Below are 24,241 nucleotides of genomic sequence, written 5' to 3' on the forward strand. Positions count from 1 at the left end.
ACCTATGGTTGAGAGAGCGGTTGCAGGGCTAACGCTGGATGCAGTGGTCAGTGCGGGGGTCGTGGTCTGCTCATCTGCAAGGAAATGAACAGAGGGTCACAGTTAATGAGCTTGTCCTATCGAAGGGCGAGGGGAAAATGCCTCAGCAAAGATCATTTCCTAAAGGAATCTTTGCTAGGGGCTTCCTCCTCATTTGAATGGACTCTTGCTTGTTTCTAAACCAAGAAAGTGAGTTAAAGATTTATCTACACATGGCCCTTTAAGATAACTAAGAGTTCATACCATCGGAACCAGACACTGCATATGCTGAGAAGAAACCCTTCCTTGGTATAATTCAGACATGTGCAGTCTCCCTCCAATTGCTTCTCATTCTGTTACAACTCTCCTTATTCCAATTATTACCCTAACGAGGATCCTGGTTACCTTTTTGTATTATTCTTCTCATACCAGGCTTTTTACATATCCCACCCTCATATCAATCTTATGAAATGAGTATTATTATATCCCTTTTTACAAGTGAAAACCAGACACAGAGAAAGTAGGAGCGACTTTCCTGAAGTCAACTAGAAAGTTGAAGAGGCTGGATTTGATCTCAGGGCTATGGGACTGAAAGCTTGTTACCTTTCTTCTTTGCCATGAACTTTTATAAAATAAATAATAAAATAAAACATGCCCAGAGGAAGCTTACTGGTAAGGTTTTGTTGCCTAATTTAGTATCAATGTGTGAAAATTTGTAAAACAGGAAACCCACTGAGCCCTGTTGGGTGTGAAATAAAACAGTTGCCTGAAGGTCTCAAGTTTCCATTTCATGATCCAGCATCTAACATGCCTAAGGCATCACAGTCAAACCTGAGGTGTTATCCTGGGTGGTCGGGTTGGAGGTGAGTGGAGGTGAGGCTTTATCTTGGGTGGTCGAGTTGGAGGTGAGTGGGAGTGAGGCGTTATCCTGGGTGGTCGAGTTGGAGGTGAGTGGAGGTGAGGCAGCAGTGCTGCTGAGTGCAGGGCTGCGGGAGGTGGCTGGTGGGGCAGCGGGGTCTGCAGGCAAGGCGGTTGTGGTCCCTTCTCCTGGGGCACCTGCAATCACAAAGGCCATCAGCATTCCTGCCCGGCAAGCGCAGGGCCACGCCGCCCGTGGAGGCATCGCCTACTGATCAAGCTAAGGCCGGGCAGCTAACACTCAAGCACTCCTGCAGCATCACAACCTACCCGTCTGCAAACCCGGATGAAAACCAGCGCGGCACGCGGGAGAGATGACTTAAAGGGCATCACAACTCACATTGTAAAAGCATCGGGGGCGGGGAGCTACCCTGGTGGCTCAGTGCTAACGAATCCTCCTTCCACTGCAGGGGACACTGGGTTCCATCCCTGCTCTACGAACACCCCACACGCCAAGGAGCAACAAAGCCCTCGCACCGCAACTACTGAGCCTGCGCTCTAGCGCCCAGAGTTGCAACTACGGACGCCCCCGCGCCCTAGAGCCTTTGCTCTGCAACAAGAGGAGCCACCGCAAGGAGCAGTCCGCATCTAGAGAGGAGCCCTGGCCTCTCCACAGCTGGACAAAGCCCGCGTGCAGCAGCAAAGACTCAGCAGCGGGAATAAATGAGGCATCTGGGACCTGGAGAGAAAGTCTGGATCTGCCCTCCCACCCAGGGAGGCCGCGCTTCCTGGCCGGGGTAGGGGGTACCGTGGTGACACTGAAAATGCCAGAGTGGGTGCTGCTGGCGGGGCAGAGGCCGCAGAGGTGGAAGTGAGCTCTGAGGGTGGAAGGCTGCGGTGAGGGCCCCACGGAGGACCTGCCCCCGAGCCCTGCCAGGAGCCTCGGGGCGGAGGAAGCCAGCGGTGCTGGTACTCCCTCCTGATTTTCTGAAAACAGAGCTGCGGGGGATCTCGCCTGCACCTTTGCGGAACTGGGTGCTTTTTTCTTCCAGCTGAGGGTCACGATGTTCCCTTCAGGATGGCGGCTGCCCTTGCCAGGGGAAAGTGGTCTGGTTTAGAGCCCAAGAACGTCGTGCTATACGGACAGCAGCCCCCTGGGTTTCCAATCACAGACGCGCTCATGGGTGTAGAATCAAGGATGGCCGCGGATGAAAGCCCACCGTGTACTTCCTTAAGACGTCTCAATGTCAAGGTTCAAAGCACCCACCACGTGTCACACATCCCCCACCCCCAGACACACTCACACACACACACACTTCACCCAGAATCACAGCACAGGGGAGCAACGTGTATTCACTCGGTGCTAACTAGATGCTTCGTTGTCCTGGCAGAAACAAAATACGGGCTAGCTCCTGGTTGGACTTGTGTGGTGGCTTCACTGCCCTGACCACTGGGGTCACTGGCTCAAGGGTCTGAGGTTGGCTGCGCTTCTGCAGTTAGATGCTGGGTGTGTCGGTGTGACGCGCACGTGCACGTCCCCCGATGGCTCTGATGTGAGCACGCAGGCTCCCTCCCATCATGCACATCCATGCCTGCCAGAACTGAACGCGCATCTTTCCCAGATTCTGGGTCTGAGTTCTCAGCTCAGGCTCCAGAAGCCCCTTAACCCCCAAATTTAACTAAAGCCGCTCCAGAATGGAGAACGTAAACATCCGTTCTTCAGTTCCAGATCCTCAGAAGAAGCTTCCCACAGAACCAGGAGAAGAGTGGAAACTTGGTTTGTTTGTTTGTTTGTTTGTTTTTTAAGCCTTCAAAAAAGCGGCAGGCACACAACTGGCCCTTCTGAAATCAGTCGGGCTTGACTTGAGGCTTCCTGCACACCCTTTTCTCCTCCTCCACTCACTGGCTCATTCTCTCTGTCCGTCCCAAGGGTCCCTAGTCCTCAGGGCATCCTGAGAGCCCTCAGTCTTCCTGGCCCAGACATCCATGACCTTCCCTCTTCAAGGGAACCTACTCTTCCCGGTGGAGTGATCTCAGAGATGGCACAGGAGTGGCAATCACAATTTAATGAGGTTAATTGATCCTAACAGATTCTTCATTAGTGGACGTAGCCACGGGGACAGGGACAGAAGTCCCTGATGGGACAAAGCAGACAAGTCTGTGTGACAATCACGCCTGCCCTCATTCATGGATGGGAAGCATCTTGGGAAAAGTCCTTCCATCCACAACTTTTGAATCTGTGGATTTGCTAAATCTCCAGATCTTTTTAGGGCTTTCCAGGTGGCTCCATGGGGTCACAAAGAGTCCAACACAGCTTAGCAACTGAATGACAATAGGTGGCTCAGTGGTAGAGAAAACTCCCAAGGCAGGAGACGCAAGATACACGGGTTCAATCCCTGGGTCAGGAAGATCCCCTGGAGAAGGAAATGGCAACCCATTCCAGTATTCTTGCCTGGAAAAGTTTCCACGACAGCTGGAGTCAGTGAAATGGGGTGGCTGTTTAAAGCTCATAGATTGCCTGTCATAATTTTTATCCCAAAGGAATGGTTTTAATACTTCAAAATAATAATTTGATTATTGCCAAGATTATTTTTCAGAGAAGAAAATGTGTTTTGTTTGAAAGTATATGAAGATTTCCATGCTAATTTAACCATTAGTATTATTGTGCCAGAGCAAGTTAGTATTTGTAAAGAATTCATCCTTATGTCCAATCCATTTCCTTTTAAACCTTTTTTATCAAGCTTTGCTTCATATGTAAATCTCTGGCTTTAATGGTTTTGGGGGGAAATTGTGGAAATAAAAAAGTAGTAATGTTGTGGGTGTGTGTGAGATAAAGTAGGGAATGTCTGAAATAGAAAACTTTGTGCGCTGTGCTGTTACTCAGTCATTAACAAAGTTTAGCATGGAACTAGACATCAGCTCCCTCATCCTCACATTCCTTTTGTTAAAGGGAATTTGAACGCTTGCCATGTTTAGGCAGGTCCCAGCCACCATGCCTGCCCTGTGGTTGCAGGGGAAAATGGTATAAAGATTAAATATAAATTACTGCAATTGATGTAACTGCTTACCACAACCAATAAACTTCACTGGGATGGTGCTCAAAACTGTGTGTGCCGTGGACCACGGGTCTGTGACGTCGCCACCCATGCTTCTGTTTCAAGCTAAGACTGATGACCTAACTGAACAAATAAATTTCTTCTTCTCTTTAATCAGAGCAGGTCTATTAAGCAGTTTGCCTCAGAAAGTGGCACCCAGCACATTATTAAGGCAAAAAGCAGGAACAATCCTCAGGATGGTCGGTTTACGCGGCAGATACACTTGCAAACCTAACATTAAACAGAGAACCAGCAGCTCATTGGTGTCCCTGGATTCTAGGAACCTCAGAGATTTTCCCCGGCAGAAACACCTCCCATGCACTCTGTCACTTTGCTACCAACATGGCCCTGTTATCTTCAATTCTACTGTTAGGACTCACGGCCCTAATTAGATAATTAAAAAAACAACAAGAAGAAGAATCCAAGAACAAAGCTGTATTATTAACCCTCAGTGTGATTAAAAAAAAAAAATCAAAGGTCTGAAAGAAATCCAAGAACAAAGCTATATTATTAACCCTCAGTGTGATTAAAAAAAATAAAATCAAAGGTCTGTCTCCAGTGATTTTCTGATACTGAGAAGCTGGGATTGAACCAAGAAAAGCTCTACTTTAGAGTAAAAGCCAAGAAGGGTAAGACTGACAACCTGAAAGGGGATGTTCTGACTCTTGGAGGGCCACAGAAAGTCTAGGGGAGCAGGATCCAGGAAAATGAGGCTGTACGTGAGCCAGAGGACACTCAGAACCCACCCCCACATCCATGCACACCCTGATATTACCTAGGGGCTTCCCTCTCCCCCCTTCTCCCCAAGAACAGGCTTCGTGACTTTAGTCCACCAACATTCCACTGAAACCTCGAGCTTCTACACTTCACACCCTTCAGCGAAATCACATACACAGACACTGAACACAGAATTTAAAGGCAAACTGTTCTGATAACTTTAAAATTAAAGAGAGAGCAAGAGAGACGAGTTTTCCTAATCCCGTGTCAGTTAAGATCTCCGCCAACCTGTCACAGCAGTGCTATTATTTCCCCAAGAGGTCGGGGGTGCTTTCGTGATGAGACTGTCTGGACTCGCAGGAGGCGAGATCTCTGAGGAGTCTTTTCCTCCTTTAGAGGTGTTTGCGGGTGAGGATGCAGTGGTGCGAGCAGGTAAGGGGCCACCTGGAGTCGGAGTAGAGGGCTCTTCGGTTGTGTTCCGTCATGTTCACAGGAGATGCAGGAAGGAGAAAAGAAACACGTGAGTCATACCCCAGATCATACCGTCTGAGCCTGCCAACTCCCCCGCCCATTACTGTGTGTACATAAACATACATGTGTACAAAAGCATATACGTAAATATATACACACACCATACTGCCAGGAGCCATGGTATTTATGTGTATATGGGGTGTGTGTGTGCATACATATGTGCACACACATGTATACAAATAAAGATGCATGCAGAGGAATAGATAGAATACGTAGACATATGTAAAGCAAGCTACAAAACGGGGGCTAAAGGCGAAAACAGGGAAATGGAATCAAAAGCAGTGACCCCCTCCCCGCCTCTTACTTCACTGGTGGATTCTGTCCGAAGCACTCAGGTTCAGAAGGATGAAACACAACATGTGAACATGATTAAAAGAAACCATAAAGACTGATCAAGGAAAAGGATAAAGAAAAATAAAGTTGGAAGGGGTTCATTAGGAGGGCTAGGGTACCAGGAGATAAAAAATGAAAGACAAACGTTCCAGATGCATACACTGATTTTTTAAATCAATCAGATTCAAACAAAGCACAGTGTCATGTGCCAGCCTGGATGGGAGGAATCTGGGGGAGAATGGATACATGTATATGTATGGCTGAGTCCCTTTCCTGTCTACCTGTAAACTAGCACGGTATTTTTAACCAGTTATACTCCAATACAAAACAAAAAGTTTTAAAAAATTAATAAAATGGAAAAAAGAAATTCAAAGAGTGAGTAAAAGACTGGAAAACAAAGTTCACAAATATATAAATGACCTAAGTCTCCAAAAATAATTTTTTTCATGATAGCAAATGAAACATCAATCTGAGATGCTGAGGTAACATTTCCCCCAGTTTCAGTTCACTTCAGAAAAAAGAAAAATGTGGCGAGGGGGCGGTGGAGTAGAACGGTGCAGAGCTGAGCGCACAGCGGAAGAGGCTGCAGGCAGGGCGAGCAGGCGCTGTGTGCCGGGGTCTCGGCACGTGTGCACTCTCGGCGAGCAGGTTTCCTCCTCTCAGAGGACGCGGAAGTACACCCGTTGTTTAAAAAAATAAAACAACATGGTGATCTCTGACTATTGAGATTATAGAGATCCATTTTTTTCTGAATTTTCTGTTTAACCTGTGTTTACTTCTATGAATAGCAAATTTCATGTTATGCAATATCTAATTCATGAAAAATTGAGTTCTATCACACAAGCATTTTGATTCATTCAGTTCAACAGGATTAGGCAAGTAAGACTAGCACAAAAATATCGGGAAAAGGAGAGACTGGCGCGGGGCGGGGGGGCAGCGACCAGCAGGACAGAACTAAGAACAGAAATGGAAGACTCGAGCAGAGGATTAAGAAAACAGAAACAGCAACGACGGAAGGAATTCGCAGCTTCAGTTATCCATGTTGAAGGTGACGTGGAATCCATTTTTCACCGAATATCCATGAAATCTGCCTGAGTCACATGGAATTGCCCCGAGGCTAGAGCGCCCGAAAGATCACAGAACTAGTCTGTGATTACAGAAAGAGACAGTGCAGTTGCTCCACGTGTTCTTTGCCAAAGAAAGGTCCCAAACCCTAAAATTTCATAACCTAGGACGTCACAAATAAAGGAGTTTAATTAACAAACGTTCATCCACAATGACACGCCAAGACGTCCAACTGAGTAATAAGTGGCACCTTCCTGTCTTCAGCGTCAGGTGCTAAATCTAAGCTTTGGGGTTTCTCATTGCCAAATGTCGAGTGACCGGACGTGCGTGGGGCTGGGGGGAGACTGGAGGAGGCCGGGGGTGGGGAGAAGAAACGAGGGAGGGAGGAGCTGAAGATTCTGCCCAATAACATTGATCCACATCCATCACACGAGACTTGACCAGCGTCTTGTTTTTAGGTTAAACTAACGTTGGTGTCGGCAAGGTTCCAATGAGCCCTTCTGCTTTCAGGAAAAGAGCCTGGTTCCCACTGATCGTATTCTCGTACTTGGGAGAGAATATTCTGGCTTGCGTCGGGGGCCACTATTTCACTTACTCGGGTTCACCGTTTGGAGGCTTGTTGTGATGGCTCCGTGCAGAGAGCGTGGAAACTCTCTCAAGGTGAGGGTCACCTACTGTTTTAAATGTTCCCTCTCCTTTCCACCCCCTTCCCATCCCTTCCGGCAAAAGTAACCAGTTTCTGTGATTGAGACGAACTTACTCTTCTGTAAAAGGTGGGTATGTCAGTAGGTGGAATAAACTGATCACAATCTGCTATGCTTCAATGACTTTCATATATTTATAAGACCTCTATGCCATGGGCTAAAGTTTCTTTAGGGAGCAGACACATGTATACCTGTGGCCCATTCGTGTTGATGGACGGCAAAAATCATCACAGTATTGTAAAGTGATTATCCTCCAAATTAAAATTTAAAAAAAACAAACAAACAATTCTGAGGAGATTTCAAATGTGCCTCATTAGAGCTGTGCTCTATAATTGTTAAACCAGGGTATCTTAGGGACATTACCTATCTTCTTAATGATTAATCAGGGTATCTATAACATATTTTCAAAAACAATAACATTTAACCAGTGTAATTTATTTTTAACTGGATGTAACCCAATTTTTCTCTCTCCTTTGACATGTGAAATATATGAACTAGTTGTCAGCATCCTCATTGCTTAAATTTAATTTACCTCAGGATTAGGACACTTGTTAAAACAGTTAAGGTGTGACAATACAACTTCGAAATGATTATTTAAAATATCTCAATTCTGTCAAAACTTTTCTGTTGCAGGAATTTATACATTTTATATATATATAAAATTATGTTTAGAATTCTAATTTATCATATAGTTCCCTAACTATGAAGCTCTGCAATCTGACCAAAATAAATTGCTGTCTTTATAGTGATAAAATGTAAAAAGAGATTGAAAACTTGCCGTATGGTTTACTGGCAGGTGTAAGAAAAGCTATAATTTATACACAGTAATTCGTCTACAAATAATAATATGCTCAGGTAGTTATCCAACTTTATATCTTACAAGTAGGAATATTAAGAACAAGAGAATGTCAAGGGCCACTCATGATTACAAGGCTTGTCTGTACAAAATGATTTCACTAGAATATCACAGAAAATTTTATCAACATTAAATAAACAAAGTTAGCAACAAAAAGTAAAATAAGTAAAATGTAAATACCTTGAGTAGAAGGTTGGGTAGAGTTTCCTGAAAAAAGGAAAACAAACATCTCTTAGAAAGTTTCAAATTTCACACATACATATGTAAATATATATATCTACATGTATAGCATCTCTATGTTAATTCACATTCACACAGTCACAGTTTTCAGTACCTTTCTCCCGGTTAAACCATAGCTCTTCTCTTTTTTTTTTTTTTTAAATTTTATTTTATTTAACTTTACAATATTGTATTGGTTTTGCCATATATCAAAATGAATTTGCCACAGGTATACACGTGTTCCCCATCCCGAACCCTCCTCCCTCCTCCCTCCTCCCTCCCCATACCATCCCTCTGGGTCGTCCCAGTGCACCAGCCCCAAGCATCCAGTATCGTGCATTGAACCTGGACTGGCGACTCGTTTCATATATGATATTATACATGTTTCAATGCCATTCTCCAAAATCATCCCACCCTCTCCCTCTCCCACAGAGTCCAAAAGACTGTTCTATACATCAGTGTCTCTTTTCCTGTCTCGTATACAGGGTTATTGTTACCATCTTTCTAAATTCCATATATATGCATTAGTATACTTTATTAGTGTTTTTCTTTCTGGCTTACTTCACCCTGTATAATAGGCTCCAGTTTCATCTACCTCATTAGAACTGATTCAAATGTATTCTTTTTAATGGCTGAGTAATACTCCATTGTGTATATGTACCACAGCTTTCTTATTCATTCATCTGCTGATGGACATCTAGGTTGCTTCCATGTCCTGACTATTATAAACAGTGCTGCGATGAACATTGGGGTACATGTGTCTCTTTCCCTTCTGGTTTCCTCAATGTGTATGCCCAGCAGTGGGATTGCTGGATCATAAGGCAGTTCTATTTCCAGTTTTTTAAGGAATCTCCACACTGTTCTCCAAAGTAGCTGTACTAGTTTGCATTCCCACCAACAGTGTAAAAGGGTTCCCTTTTCTCCACACCCTCTCCAGCATTTATTGCTTGTAGACTTTTGGATTGCAGCCATTCTGACTGGCATGAAATGGTACCTCATAGTGGTTTTGATTTGCATATCTCTGATAATGAGTGATGTTGAGCATTTTTTCATATGTTTGTTAGCCATCTGTATGTCTTCTTTGGAGAAATGTCTATTTAGTTCTTTGGCCCATTTTTTGATTGGGTCGTTTATTTTTCTGGAATTGAGCTGTAGGGGTTGCTTGTATATTTTTGAGATTAGTTGTTTGTCTGTTGCTTCATTTCATAGCTCTTCTCTTAACGTCATGTTTATAAAGCCCAAGTATGTCAAAATTATGCTATTAATATTAGTTTTTGAATTCTCGGGTAAAATAAAAATAATAGTTTAGTCTATTATTGGAATAGACTGTTGGAATTAATTTCAAGTCTGCAAAAAAAGTTTTAAAGGACTTCTGGAAAGTTTTTCCCAAACGAATTCCTTTATTGAGATGATAAGTATTGATTGCTTACTGTGCTCTGTACATTATGCCACGTTCTAGGATAAAATATGATCAAGATAAAGAAATTCTCTGCCCTCAATGAACTTAGTCCAATGTGAGATATAGACAAAAAAGAAAAGAAAGAAAAAAGAAAGAGAAAAGCCATACACTGTGATGACGGACAAGAGGAAATATGACATAAAAAAGAATATGCTGCTGCTAAGTCGCTTCAGTCCTATCCAACTCTGTGTGACCCCATAGACGGCAGCCCACCAGGCTCCGCTGTCCCTGGGATTCTCCAGGCAAGAACACTGGAACGGGTTGCCATGTCCTTCTCCAATGCATGAAAGTGAAAAGTGAAAGTGAAGTCGCTCAGTCGCATCCGACTCTTCCCGATCCCATGGACTGCAGCCTACCAGGCTCCTCTGTCCATGGGATTTTCCAGGCAAGAGTACTGGAGTGGGGTGCCATTGCCTTCTCTGAAAGAAGAATATGAGGATCACCTAATGCAGACTCCCAGTGCTGGTGGCTGGCGGGTGGAGGAGGTGTTGGAGAGCATTTCTTGGTACATTTAGCCTGTGAGCTCAGGGATTACGATCAGCTACCGTACTGGCATGATGAGAACTGGATTCCACCCCACGGAGCAAGGCGTGGATCCATCCGCCATCTCAGTAAACAACTGTTGAATAAAAAGATACTGTCGGTTCTCCCCCAAAAGACAGGCAGCTGACCTTGTGAGAGGGTAGCATAATGGATGGGCCGGTATTTAAACTACTTCCTGCCTCGAGATTTTATTTTCTGAGGATGAACAGATCTGAAAAAAACCCTCTCCCCTCAGAAACACCATCAGAGGTGTATCAGTGAGGAGGGTCCTTCAATTACATTCCCTGGTTTGCTCTTCAAAATAAAACATATTCTTGTATTAGGAGATCAAACCAGTCCATCCTAAAGGAAATCAGTCCTGAATATTCCTTGGAAGGACGGATGCTGAAGCTCCAATACTTTGGCCACCTGATATGAAGAACTGACTCATTGGAAAAGACCCTGACACTGGGAAAGATCGAAGGCAGGAGGAGAAGGGGACGACAGAGGATGAAATGGTTGGAAGGCATCACCAGCTCAATGGACATGAGTTTAAAGAAGCTTCCGGAGATGGTGATGGACAGGGTAGCCTGGTATGTTGCAGTCCATGGGGTTACAGAGTCGGACATGACTGAGCGACTAAACTGAACTGATTTTATAGATAGATAGATACTGTACATTATTTATATAATATGAGCTTCCCTGGTGACTCAGATGGTAAATAATCTGCCTGCAATGCAGGAGACCCAGGTTTGATCCCTGAGTTCGGAAGATCCCCGGAGGAGGAAATGGCAACCCACTCCAGTATTCTTCTTGGCCTGCAGAATCCCATGGACAGAGGAGCCTGGCAGGCTATAGTCAATGGAGTCTCAAAGAATCCAACACAACTGAAAAACTAACACTTTTCACTTTCATATATATAATATTCATTATACATAAATATTTAAGAAAATATTCAGGCACTACTGCAATGTAACTGGAAAAGACACTTTCATTTCCTAAGCCATATCCACTAGACTACAATTATTTTTTAAAATATTTCAATTAGTTTTTAGAATTTAGCTATAATTTGCAAAGTAGGAACACATATAAAGACCATCTACATGAAGTAGACTAGTCAAAAATCTAAGTAATATGTAAAGGACATGTGAGTATGTGTTGTGTCTGACTATTTTCGACCCCATGGACTGGAATCCCCCAGGCTCCTCTGTCCATAGGATTCTGCAGGCAAGAGCACTGGAGTGGGTTGCCATGCCCTCCTCCAGGGGATCTTCTGGACCCAGGGATCAAACCCAGGTCTCCTGCATTGCAGGTGGATTCTTTACCACAGAGCCACCAGGGAAGCCCCTCTAAAGGACATATCCACGCTCAAAAGTCCTCTGATGACTGTTCCATAAATGTACACAACAGATACTTGTGTGGAGGTTATCTCCCCACGTGAGATAAAGAGAGGATAGAAATTCCCTGGTGGTCCAGTGGTTAGGACTCCACGCTTTCACTGCTGAGGGCTCAGTCCCTGGCAGGGGGGAGCTAAGATCCCATAAGCCCCGAGGTGACGCCAAAAACAAACAAAAACTACAACGAACAAAAACATGATAAAGTAGAGGAAGGTTGAAATTATGTCAATATTGAGAGGAGACTAAACTACCAAATGTCTGTATGGTTTGTTGACGTCCCATCCTAATTGGCAATTCTTCCAAAATTATATAAACAGTGATTTCAAGTGTCTGTTGCATTTCATGCATCAGAATGTTAGCAAAATCACAGGCTGAAGGGACTCTGCTGAATCCTTTTCACTAAACAAGAAGACCTGATGAAAAGGGTAGTGTGAGATATTCAACTATGTCACCATTTAGCCATCTGGTCAGTGCGTTTGGCCACTGAGGGGTCTGATTGGCCAACGAAGCTCGTGTGGTTCCCTGTGTTGTGGGATGTAGGCAGGCAGCTCTATTTATACCCAAGTTTGTGTATGATTAGGAAGCAACCACCTACTGTTAGTGGAATCAAACAGACCTGGAAAAGCAAATAAAATATCTGCCTAAAGCACTTACTAACTTATGTATGACAGCTACCTATTTAATGCTATATGTATGTGCCCATTCAGTCGTGTCCAACTCTTTGTGGCCTCATGGACAGTAGCCCGCCAGGCTCCACTGTCCATGGGATTCTCCAGGCAATAATACTAGAGAGAGTTGCCATTTCCTCCCCCAAGGGATCTTCCCAACCCAGGGATTGACCTGCATCTCTTGCATCTCCTGCATTGGCAGGAGAATTCTTCACCATTGAGCTCCCTAGAAAGCTATTTAATATTAGGAGGTTGTGCTAATACAAATAGCATTACAATAGGTGTCAAACTTATATGAACAATACGGAGAAGGTCTGGAAAACAGGTGAAGAAAAATGTGTGAAATGGCAGTAGGAATTACGAGGGTATATGCTTAGATGTGACAGTCAAGGGAAGGTATCAAGATTTTTCAAATTTTTTTTTTTTTTTGCATTGAACGGTCTTTTGGGTTCCACACACACATCATATCCAATAAATATAATAAAATAGAGCACCATTAGATATCAAGTGTTTCCGTATGTTATAATTTGATTTTTCTCTTCTGGGAATAACATTTCCTACCCTTTAAAATATATATATATGGCAAGAACTAGTTTTCACCATTTAGACAAAGGACTATTTAGAAGTATTTCAGTAGGTGGCAGAAGAGCACCAAAAATCTGCAAATCCTTTCCTAGCATTCCCATCCGGCTGCTGTGAATCACCCACGGAACTGACTAGGTACATTAAACAGATGAAAATGGAGATAACAGGCCACTTGATCTTCAAAGCTGTGTTATTCTAACACATGTCTTGTTACTGAATTTACCTTTCCCAATATGTTTCTTTTACAACTCAAAATGTTTAACTGATTGCAAATCAAAGTTACCTTGAAGTCACACCCCTAAGTCCCCCACCAGAGATTTCAGCAAAAACTAGGAATGAATTGAGTGAAAATGACATTTCAAAAGACATACTTGAGCTTTAAATACCAGCTGTTCGTATCATCACCACTGCCCCAACCCCCTACTCCCTCAAAAGGAATGGAACACCCTTTCCAAAGGGATCTAAATCTGTCTTGTTTGGCAAATCTAAGAAAGGTACGAGGACAGAGGGGTGAAGCAGAAGAAATGAAATAAATGCCGGTTTTCAGGATCAGCCTCCAATGAATGGTTGCATGTTTTGAAGGTTAAAAATGCACATCTGACCTCTGTAAACATAAAAGCAATATAAAAATGGAAAAGGCAAGTCAAGACCCCCAAAAAAATACAGGTCCAGTAAAAGAGATCCGTATGGTTCTCCTTGCTTGCTAAGGCATGATAATACTAAAACAGAATGACAAATATAAAAGGATTCTACCTTAACTTACTCTTTAAATATATGATCAACAAACAGCAAATCCAACAAATATATCCTATTACTACGTATCTATGGAGTAAGTCTTCACGCAAGTGACAAAGCATTGACTAGACTTCAGAAAATTATAGGAAGTAGTCTCTCCTTCCCTCCTTCAGTAAATATAATCATTAGAGCAACAATTTGCCAAAAAGCTGTGTATTAGACACTCTGCAAGCCTCTTTACATGTTTTTGCCCTTAAGCATGCCAGCAAGTCAGTGAGTCAGCAATTATTTTTCCTATTTTATAGGGAATGAAACGGACACTGAAAGGAGCTTAGTAAATTATTCGGTTGCACACCGAGCAAGTGGCAGACGTGAAGAAGGCTGTCTGATACTAGTTCTCCTATTTTTTATGCAGAATTTGTATTAAAACATTGCTTACATTTTTTAAGTGTCTAAAGTCCCATGAATAAAACAGTTGCTGCTTACCACCAGAAAATCATTTTAGATATTTCAACTGGTAAAGGAACACAGGATTTTAATATCTATTGACATGGAGCTCTTTTGACAGATAAAAAAAACTAAGGCTCAGTGAGTTTTAATGCCTTTCTGATTTCATGCAATTTAGAAAGACTCAGAGATTTATTGGTGACTCAGTGGTAAAGAATCCACCTGCCAATGTAGGAGACCTGGGTTCGCTCCCTGGGTCAGGAAGAGCCCGTGGAGGAGGAAATGGCAACCCACTCCGGTATTCTTACCTGGGAAATACCTTAGACAGAGGAGTCCGGCAGACTACAGTCCATGGAGCCACAAAAGAATAAGACACGACTTAGCAACTGAACAACAGCAACGTGATTTATAAGCTCCATCAATTACCACAGAATTTCAACATCCCTTTTGGGGAGCCTCATTCTTAGATACAATGGGATTCCAAGAAACAGACTGAAATCTTTAGGAAGGACAGAGACCAAAATAAACAGAAGAAAGACCTGGGAGAAACAAGAGCGTGCAAGGAGCAGACAGACCCCTGAAAACTATAATTCTTCTCAGAAATGAGACAATATTGTATCCAGGAACAGAAGAAGGGGCACTAAAAAGCAACATTTCAAGAACAGGAAAGGAGGTCAAGAGATACTGGCTAAAATCTTCAGGAAAAACAAACAGCAGGACAACAGAAAACAGCTGTTAAAGATGGTTGAGTAGCTCCGTGCTTGTGTTTTCTTCTGGAAAGCCGGAAGATGCCAACAGGTGGAGGGCGGTGGCCTGGTCTTACTACAGATCTCCCAGTACCATCTCATCGGAAACCCCAGGGAGTAGGTGGCATTGTCCTCTTTTAACAGAGGACGTCTCAATAAATAAATACATGCAAGGCTAAAAAGTTCCTAGCAGAAGGAGTTTGGTTTTAAATGCAGATATGATTCTAAATGGAGAAAGCAATGGCACCCCACTCCAGTACTCTTGCCTGGAAAATCCCATGGACAGAGGAGCCTGGTAGGCTGCAGATCATGGGGTCGCTAAGAGTTGGACACGACTGAGCGACTTCACTTTCACTTTTCACTTTGATGCATTGGAGAAGGACATGGCAACCTGTTCCAGTGTTCTTGCCTGGAGAATCCTGGGGACGGGGGACCCTGGTGGGCTGCCATCTATGGGGTCGCACAGAGTCGGAGATGACTGAAGCAACTTAGCAGCAGCAGCAGCATGATTCTAAAATGTCCCAGGCTTATTCAACTACACACTGCCATAAGGGAAACGTATTTAACACTCAATCCAGTAGTTACTCTAAAGAGACCCACGATGAGTAAAATACCATGTGTGAACCATCAAAGCGGGATTCAGAGTAAGTCACACACTGAAATTTATTTTTTAAAAGCGCAAATTGCTGAATGATAGCTATAAAAGAGGTAGCTTCTTACTTAGAAACAAACAAAAAAAAATGATGGGGGCGCATGGAAGGCAAGGAAGGGTGTGAAGAGAACTGTGATGAACTGACAGAACTAAAACCAAGCTGAGGGACATCCCTGGTGGTCCAGCAGGTTATGACCTCACCTTCCAGGGCGTGTGCGTTCCATCTCCCGTCAGGGAGTTAAAGATCCCACATGCCTCACAGTCAACCAAAACATAAAACAGAAGCCATATTGTAAACTTCATTAAAGGCTTTAAAAATGGTCCACATAAAAAATGCAATCTTTACAATAAAAATAAATAAATAAAACCAAGTGTGTATGTGTGTGTACTTAGTACTGTCGGACTCTTTGTGACCCTATGGACTGTAGCCTACCGGCTCCTCTGTGGGATTTCCTAGGCAAGAATAGTAGAGTGGGTTGCCATTTCCTTATCCAGGGGATCTTCCTGACCCAGAGATCGAACCCATGTCTCCTGAATTGAAGGCAGATTCTTTACCACTGAACCAGCAGGGAATCCCTTATTCTTCAGTATTTGTACACAAAGCTTAGAGGAAGGAAAAATAAAACATTCCTGAAAATGGTTTACTCTTATTATGTGCATGCTTTAAAACTAAACAAACAAGCAAAAAAGTCTGTGATCAAACCTACATCTCCTAAAAGAAGTGGGATGTAGGAGAGAGAGGGTGGTGGGTGGGCTTCCTGGGGCCAGGGGTTGACAGCCGGCTGCAGGACTGGGCACTGATCCAGGTCTGGGTCAAGCTCCATGACTTAGCATCCACAGACTTTTTTTTTAAAGGGAACCAAGAGTGAAATCTAAATTATAGTGAGTTGGCCAAGAGGTTATGTAAAAACCCAAATGAATTTTTTGGCCAACACAATACTATCTTCTAGTGAACTAAACACTGCTGCTGCTGCTGCTGCTGCTAAGTCGCTTCAGTCGTGTCCGACTCTGTGCGACCCCATAGACGGCAGCCCACCAGGCTCCCCGGTCCCTGGGATTCTCCAGGCAAGAACACTGGAGTGGGTTGCCATTTCCTTCTCCAATGCATGAAAGTGAAAAGTGAAAGGGAAGTCGCTCAGTCCTGTCCAACCCTCAGCGACCCCATGGACTCCAGCCTTCCTGGCTCCTCCATCCATGGGATTTTCCAGGCAAGAGTACTAGACAATAACAAATAAACAGGAGAAGGACCCTAGGTTGCAGCGAGTCGGCCTAACCAACCTGTCCCCCCTTTGGCAAACAGGATCCCTAGGTCTGCCGAGGCTGCCCAGAAGGGAAGGGAAATAAAAGCAGAGTCTGATAACACGCGCTACTAACTTCTCATTTCCCCTTGCTGAAAACTCCGAACAGAAACACTTGATTGACTTTCAAAATCATTAAAGGAACCTGGCCTAATGGGAAAAGCTCCCCTTTCAAACAGAAGAGGTTCTCAACACGCTCTTCTCATCAGAAGGCTGTTTGCACAGCGAAGAGCAGCCTTGGTGGCTTTTCTGCTCTTGTGGTTTCTCCTCCTCCAGGGTACTTCTGTTTTTCTGATTCTGAGTCTTTATAGGAAAGGAAGAGGTGTAGCCGTGCGGTTAAGCGCGCAAGCCTTTGCAAATGGTGCAGCGCGTTGCTATGGCAGCGTCGGCAGCGGCCCCAGCCCGGGGTTAAACCACAACTTCTCTAGTTGATGGCGAAGCCGGCTGATAAGACAATGAGCTCGTGCGGCAGCCCTGAGTTTCAGAGCTCTTTGTTTTTGTTTCAATGAAAAGGTGTTTCAAGGAGAAGGTTGGGAATTCGGAGGGCGGTTTGTCCCCCTTGGAAGCATTCCGTTTGGAAAAGCGTTTGCAGATCATATTTTAATGAGAAAAAAAAAAAAGTTAAATCCAAGCTCCTCTTCAATAAAGTAAAAAGTCACCCTCTCGGGCCCGCAGTGAAATTGGATTCATTAGTTACATAATGCAGCTTAGAGAAAACAGGTTCCAAAGAAAAAAGTAAGACAGATGTGCTTATTTTTAAATAGAATTCACACTCCTTTAACCTTAAGGTTATGAAATGACCAAAGAGAGCAGAGGTGAAGACATTTCACCAAGTGCAGAGTTCTTTATCATCACCTACGAATGTTACTCTCCCGCTACGACATACCACATCACACCCTTTGCAAGCAAATGTTCTGAGCTAAATATGTTCAGCGACTTCCTCAATATCACACTTGAAGTCTCCTGAAAGGTCACGCCTGAGAAGCCAGAGATGTATAGGTGCGTTTTGGTCTCTCAGCCACATTACCAAGCGGCTTCAGCCCGGTAGTAACCATTTTCTATGCCGAGTGTTTCTACCCACTGCCCTGATGCTGTTGTTCACCTGCCAAGTCGTGTCCAACTCTTTGAGACCCCGTGGACTCCAGCACTCAGGCTCCCTGTCTTTCACTGTGTCCTGGAGCTTGCTCAAGCTCCTGTCCATTGAGTCCGTGATGCCAGCCAACCATCTCATCCTCTGCTGCCCCCTTCTCTTTCCGCCTTCAGTCTTTGCAACTGCCTTAGGTCTTAGCTGAAGATAGTTAATGGTACATAAAATATTAAATAGCATATGAACACCCATACATTATCAGTCTTGGAAAATGGTCATGAGATCATTTTTACTGAGTGTTTTCAGGAAGATTCACATTGGGTCAGTTTCTTGGGCCTTTGTGTGTCAGGAAATTTTCCTCTCTCAAGTAAAAAGGAGCATTTTTGGAATACCTACTCTCTTTGGAGTATCTCTGTGGGGTGTTAGAACTCTTGCTTCTTAAATGAGAAAACAAGGATGCTGACAGTTTGAATAAATTGAATTAAGTGAACACACAGAGTGAGTAAATTAACAGTGCAAAAACTCAGTTCCACCTCTACCAGACAGCAAAGAACCAGTATTTTTTATCAACCACATAAGGCTACCCCCTGGCACTGCAGGATTCAGAGCACCCATTTCACATTACTCTTGAGCTTTGGCTCATACTCCATGAATATCTAATACCTGGGCTCCGAGCTTCTTTCCCCAGCCTTTCCCCTAGTCTGACTCTGACCTTGTCCTATTTCACCAACCTTTACACTCGGGCCTAAACTGTGACCTCCCCCCCAACTTCCCCATTCATTTTAGATACAGCCACGAGGAATCCACTTTTACAATGTACTGATATGCTTTATTCTTGTTAAAATAACTTAGTAGAAGATTCCAGAATCTTTACTGTTCTTATTGAAAGCCCTTCCCAATCTATCTCCAAATTGCCTTTCCAATGCTATTATCGGTATGCTTAAATGAAATTACTTATTTAAGTTCAAATTCAGTATAAGTGCAATTTATTGCAACCAAATAGGGTTTCAGCATACTTCCCTACTTCCCTTTCAGTTTTATTTTACCCTAACCTGGAATATCTTTCCTTCTTTTAATGACCCTGAGTCATGGCCATCCAAGACTTGATTCAAAATCCAACCTCATGACAGTTTTCCTGGTCCCCTCAGGTCACCAAGGTCTTCCAGCGTTTAGAATAATAATGATGTATGGCACTCACGGGCATACATATCATGAATAAACTTATCTATTTAGTTATCTCTTTCCATGGTACGTTCCAGTTAAGGTCATAGCTGTTTGGAACAGCACAGGATGGCTTGAATCCCTCCATCTCCACTCTCCAGCTGTGTGACCTTGGAAAAGTGACATGCCGTCTCTGAACATCAGTTCTCCAGTTAATCTATAATATCTAGTCATAGGGCCGTATGTCTGTTAGGTAAGACCATGTGAAGCACTTAGGAGTGCACTTAGCCCCTAAGTAATCACTGAGCCCTTCCTCACTTAGGGACTGAAATGGCTAACGACCACTGTTTTCCTCATGAACACCATGATCACACCTTTGGGAATCTGACTGGTTAACTCTATCTGTGTTTCTTAAAGTTGCTGGTGAATCGCCAGGCCTTGAATGTTACACGGTGACTATTTGTGGAAGGTAAATAATAAATATCTTGGGTTTTAGTCTTCATGCAGTTCGTACATGGTAACACAGCATTGGGCAATAGAATTCTGAAACTCATTGTAAGATATGGGATGTGTAATTTCTCATTTCATAAGACAGCACTGTGGTTCCTCTTGTCATTTTTGTGTGCTTTCACATTTTCCTGCACATCTCTATTTATGTCCTGCAATGCAGAACAAAATGCAAACCTGTACCCACAGCAAACCGAGCTTTGCATTGCATTCACAATGACCTGGTGTTGAATCCTAGCCGGCCACTTAGGACCCTGAGCAGACTGAATAATACGTGTGAGCTTTGTTCTCCTTGTGTGTGGAGATAGAATCACCACACCTCATGTACGTGTAGGTACAAAGGAGGATTGGATTGAGTAATATTTGTGGAGGGTTCACAAAATGGACAGCAGGCACACAGGTGGTGTTGAATCAGTGTTCATTCCAGTAACACCCATCCATCACTCTGCTTTTTACACTTGGTGACCCTCAGTAGTCCTAATTCAAAAAAAGAGTCAGGAATCCAGGGGTAGTTAAAACTACCATTTTAAGAGGCTCTCAGGGCTGAGTCATCTATTCATTTAGTTGGCACTCAAAATCTCATTTTATTTTTCATTATGAGTTGAGTAAGAATCTACACGTGCCTACCATCTTGAATTCTCAATTTCCGCAGAACTTTTGTGCAGTTAATGCAACTTGTGCTGGGAAAGAAAGACTCTGAGCCCCACCCAGAATGTGTCACGTGCCCTTAGCATGGACGTGCTTTTCATATCCGGTGCTCTGTCTTCTATATTTCTTTTGCATGCTCCCCATCCCTTGGATGAAGGACTGTTGCTGAAGCTCCAATACTTTGGCCACCTGAAGCAAAGAGCCAGCTCATTGGAAAAGATCCTGATGCTGGGAAAGGTTGAAGGCAAAAGGAGAAAGTGGCAAAGGGTGAGATGGTTGGATGGCATCACCGACTCAGTGCACATAAGTCTACACAAACTCCAGGAGATGGTGGAGGACAGAGGAGCTTGGGGTCTGTACTCCACGGGGCCGCAAAGAATCGGACGTGACTTAGCAACTGAATAACAACATCCCCTGGAAGGCTTTGAAGAAATTTTATCAAAGAAGGGCTTATGAGTGAAAATAAAGATACCAGCCCTCAAAAACATGTGGTTTCCTAATGACCATCAGCTGTGATTGCTCTCTCGGGCAAGCAGTGGAAATGGCTGAGGCCCATGGGTGCTGAGCCCCAGGCCTCCCTTCCCAGAGGTGCTCAGACACCAGCGCCATGCGGTCCGGGACCCAGCCTTCTGGCCATCGCCCAGAACACTACCCCAGAACCCCTCACCCACTGACACAGATCTTAAGTTTGACAGTTGAACAAAAAAATCCATGATAGTGAGAGCCCACGAAATCCACCGACACAGATCTTAAGTTGGACCATAGAGATGGCCCATGAAAGACTTTTCCTACTGCCTCTAACTTACAGTTATAGGATATCAGAGGCAAACGCAACCCCGAAATACTAAGTGGTCCTAAAGAGCTACGGGAGTACTCTCCAGCTCAAGCTTCTGCCTGTGTGTCTCTGTCCTTTGTAGAGTTAATATAGCAACACCGTGAATAAATTGTGTGCACACCAAAAGATAATAATAGCAGTTTGCTGGATGGAGACAGGCGTGCCTTCTTTTCAGCCTCACATCCAGTTCACTGTCCTCCTTACCGACCGGCCGAGGCATTGCCCAAAGTCAAAAGCATACCAGAGGCCTTCGTGCAAATATGCTAAGGCTGTCACTCTTTTAAAACCTCCAGACATGGCTTCCTTAGACCTGAGTCAAGTGTCCAGCGCCAGCTTGGGGGCCCAGACAGCACGTCAACTCTGTGTATTGAGTTGAAAGTGGTTTGACTGAATCTAGGTATTAAAAAACACAACAGCATTACAATGCTGAAGAGTGGATGTGTGGTGGCCAGAATAAAATGCCTCATCACGCGTCTATTTCTCACTGCAACTGCGTCTTTACTTACTTTTCACATCAAGGTGCCATTTTCATCTCACAGAGCACACATACCCTCGAGTTTGAGGTGTGGTCCTCAATCCTGAGGCAGGCGCAAACTCTGGGCAGGCAGAGCTCTGGAATGGTGCTTTTCACAGGCCTTGGTCAGCCTTTAAAGTGAAGTCAGCAGTGACAACAGAAATTGGCCCACCCATTTCAGATCCAGGAAGGGAGCCACTGGTCAGATAAAGGGGGCATTCAGGGTAGGGAAGCCTGAGAGATACTCTGGTGCTGCAGTGGCTAAGACTCTGTGCACCACTTCATAATGCATGGGTTCAGTCCCTGGCCAGGGAACTAGAATCCTGCCAGCTGTGAGGTGCTACCCAAAAACCTGTGCATGTGTGTATGTGTGTGTGTGTGTGTGTAAAATAAAATGGATAGAGATACCTTCCTTCCTTTTATAAGTGATAAAATGATCCAAGGAAAACAAACCACATGGGTTACATATTTGCATAACTTATACCTAATCTTGCCTGGAGAATCCCAGGGATGGCGGAGCATGGGGGCTGCCGTCTATGGGGTCGCACAGAGTCGGACACGACTGAGGCGACTTAGCAGCAGCAGCAGCAGCAGCATACCTAATTTACAGAGATCGAAAAATCATTTTTATGCCTGATCTATAATAAAGGAAATCTGGTTTCTGGCCTAGTATGTCATTTCATGTCATACAACAAAAAAGTATACTTGGGCTGAGATAATTCTTATGGAAATCTAATGAGAAGCTCATAGATTTAATTTTTTCACATCATTTATCTCTTTATGAGAATCTATTCCAATTGACCCTAGTGAGGGGGAGGCTGAGGCCAAAATTAAGTAAATTCTTACTGTTAATGAGATATTATCAATGTTATATTTTTTTTAAGAATGAAAGTTACATGTGAATGAGATAAAGGTAAATTTGAGCACATTTAGTGAGAAAGCACTGGGTTTTGTTTTTGTTTTTTTTCTTTGGTATTATAAGTTCTTATTTCATAGTCTCTCACCTATCTCAACAAAATTACATTTTCTTTAAAATTTAGATTTTGTCCCTGATAGCTCAGTTGGTAAAGAATCTGCCTGTAATGCAGGATACCCTGGTTCGATTCCTGGGTTGGGGAGATCCCCTGGAGAAGGGATAGGCTACCCACTCCAGTATTCTTGGGCTTCCCTGGTGGCTCAGATGGTAAAGAATCTGCCTGCAATGTGGGAGACCTGGGTTCAATCTGTGGGTTGGGAAGATCCCCTGGAGAAGGGAAAGGCTACCCACTCCAGTATTCTGACCTAGAGAATTCCATGGACTGTATAGCCCATGGGGTGGCAAAGAGTCAGACACGGCTGTGACTTTCACTCATTTTCACTTTCTCACAAAAATGAATTACACATCAAAAAACTACAGTTACTACAATCTTACAGTGAGTAGAATTGAGAAATATTAAAAGTTTTCCAAGGATGACTGAAAAAAATTTGTTATAACTGAAATCAAGCCTTCAGATTATAGAAATAGTTAAATGAAATCCACATGCTATATAACTGTTAATAGATTATTTTAAAGAACTATGCAAACTACTGGGGGCACTGCAGAGTCTCCAAAAAAAAGAATGGGAATTCTGGTAGAGTGGTTCTGCAGCATACAGTATGATTAAAGTTTTTGGTAAATTAAATAGAGTCACTTTGGTATATGCATGGAGAAGAGAATCTAGAAGTGTATGCATCGTTATATTAACTAATAAATATTATTAACTGCTTACCTTATTGTCCATCTAGTCACATACTTCCGTGTCTACATTGTTATTGTGAATATATTTGTAATTAGAAAATTAATATTGACTGTGTGCTAAGAAGTTCATTTAAAGCTACATTTAATCTCTATATTTTCTAATTGGTTTTGAGACAATGATTGAAAAACTATGAAACAGACCATAGCTATGCTTTTAGAAGTTAAGATCACATTATACAATATCCTCAACTTGTGGATGCTTAAAAACTGCGCTGACAGTTATAATAAATCAGAACAATGGACCCACTGTGAATCTTAGAACATGTAGCCATATCTTTTGAAAATGGAGAATATAAAATAGAATTAGAAAAATGGGAAAATATTTGAAAAGGCTTGGAGCATCCCATGAAATGTAGAAATGACAGCATCAATAATGATGATGAAGATGACGATACTAGTTAATGTTGATTATTAAGCCCTTGCTCTGCTAGTATGATGGACTTCCCTGGTGGTTGAGTGGTAAAAAAAATCCACCTGCCAATGTAGGAGACACGGATTTGATCTCTGATTTGGGAAGATCCTCTGGAGAAGGGAATGGCTACTCACTCCAGTATCCTTGCCTGGACAATCCCATGGACAGAGGAGCCTGGCGGGCTACAGTCTGTGGGGTCGCAACGAGTCGGACACAACTTAGCAACTAAACAACAGCATCTTCTAGCATGACATTGGGAGCTTAGACAGACAGTCTTCCCTTTAGGTGGCATCCTGACACTCTGCTCAGTCCTGACTCATACTGATAACTGACCTCCCTTGCTGCTCCTCCGGATAACACCAAAGCCACTAGGTCTTCAAGACCATTATTTCTTT

At 43.5% G+C, this 24,241-nt stretch overlaps 1 protein-coding gene across 4 annotated transcripts in view; it reads right to left on the bottom strand.

Moving 5' to 3' along the window:
• PTPRC (protein tyrosine phosphatase receptor type C) overlaps window positions 1–24,241 on the bottom strand; it is a 128,627-nt gene that overhangs the window by 63,491 nt on the left and 40,895 nt on the right. Inside the window, exons 3-6 of one of the 4 annotated variants that reach the window (XM_070384676.1) lie at window positions 8,358–8,384; window positions 4,977–5,153; window positions 850–1,074; window positions 3–74 (exon numbers count right to left, since the gene is read on the bottom strand). In XM_070384676.1, coding sequence (XP_070240777.1) covers window positions 3–74; window positions 850–1,074; window positions 4,977–5,153; window positions 8,358–8,384 — 501 coding nt within the window. The remainder of the gene's footprint in view (window positions 1–2; window positions 75–849; window positions 1,075–4,976; window positions 5,154–8,357; window positions 8,385–24,241) is intronic. The other 3 variants (XM_070384677.1, XM_070384678.1, XM_070384679.1) reach the window with 3 other exon arrangements.

This window comes from Bos mutus, chromosome 16 (assembly GCF_027580195.1).
Source record: "Bos mutus isolate GX-2022 chromosome 16, NWIPB_WYAK_1.1, whole genome shotgun sequence".
NCBI classification, from domain to species: Eukaryota; Metazoa; Chordata; class Mammalia; order Artiodactyla; family Bovidae; genus Bos; species Bos mutus.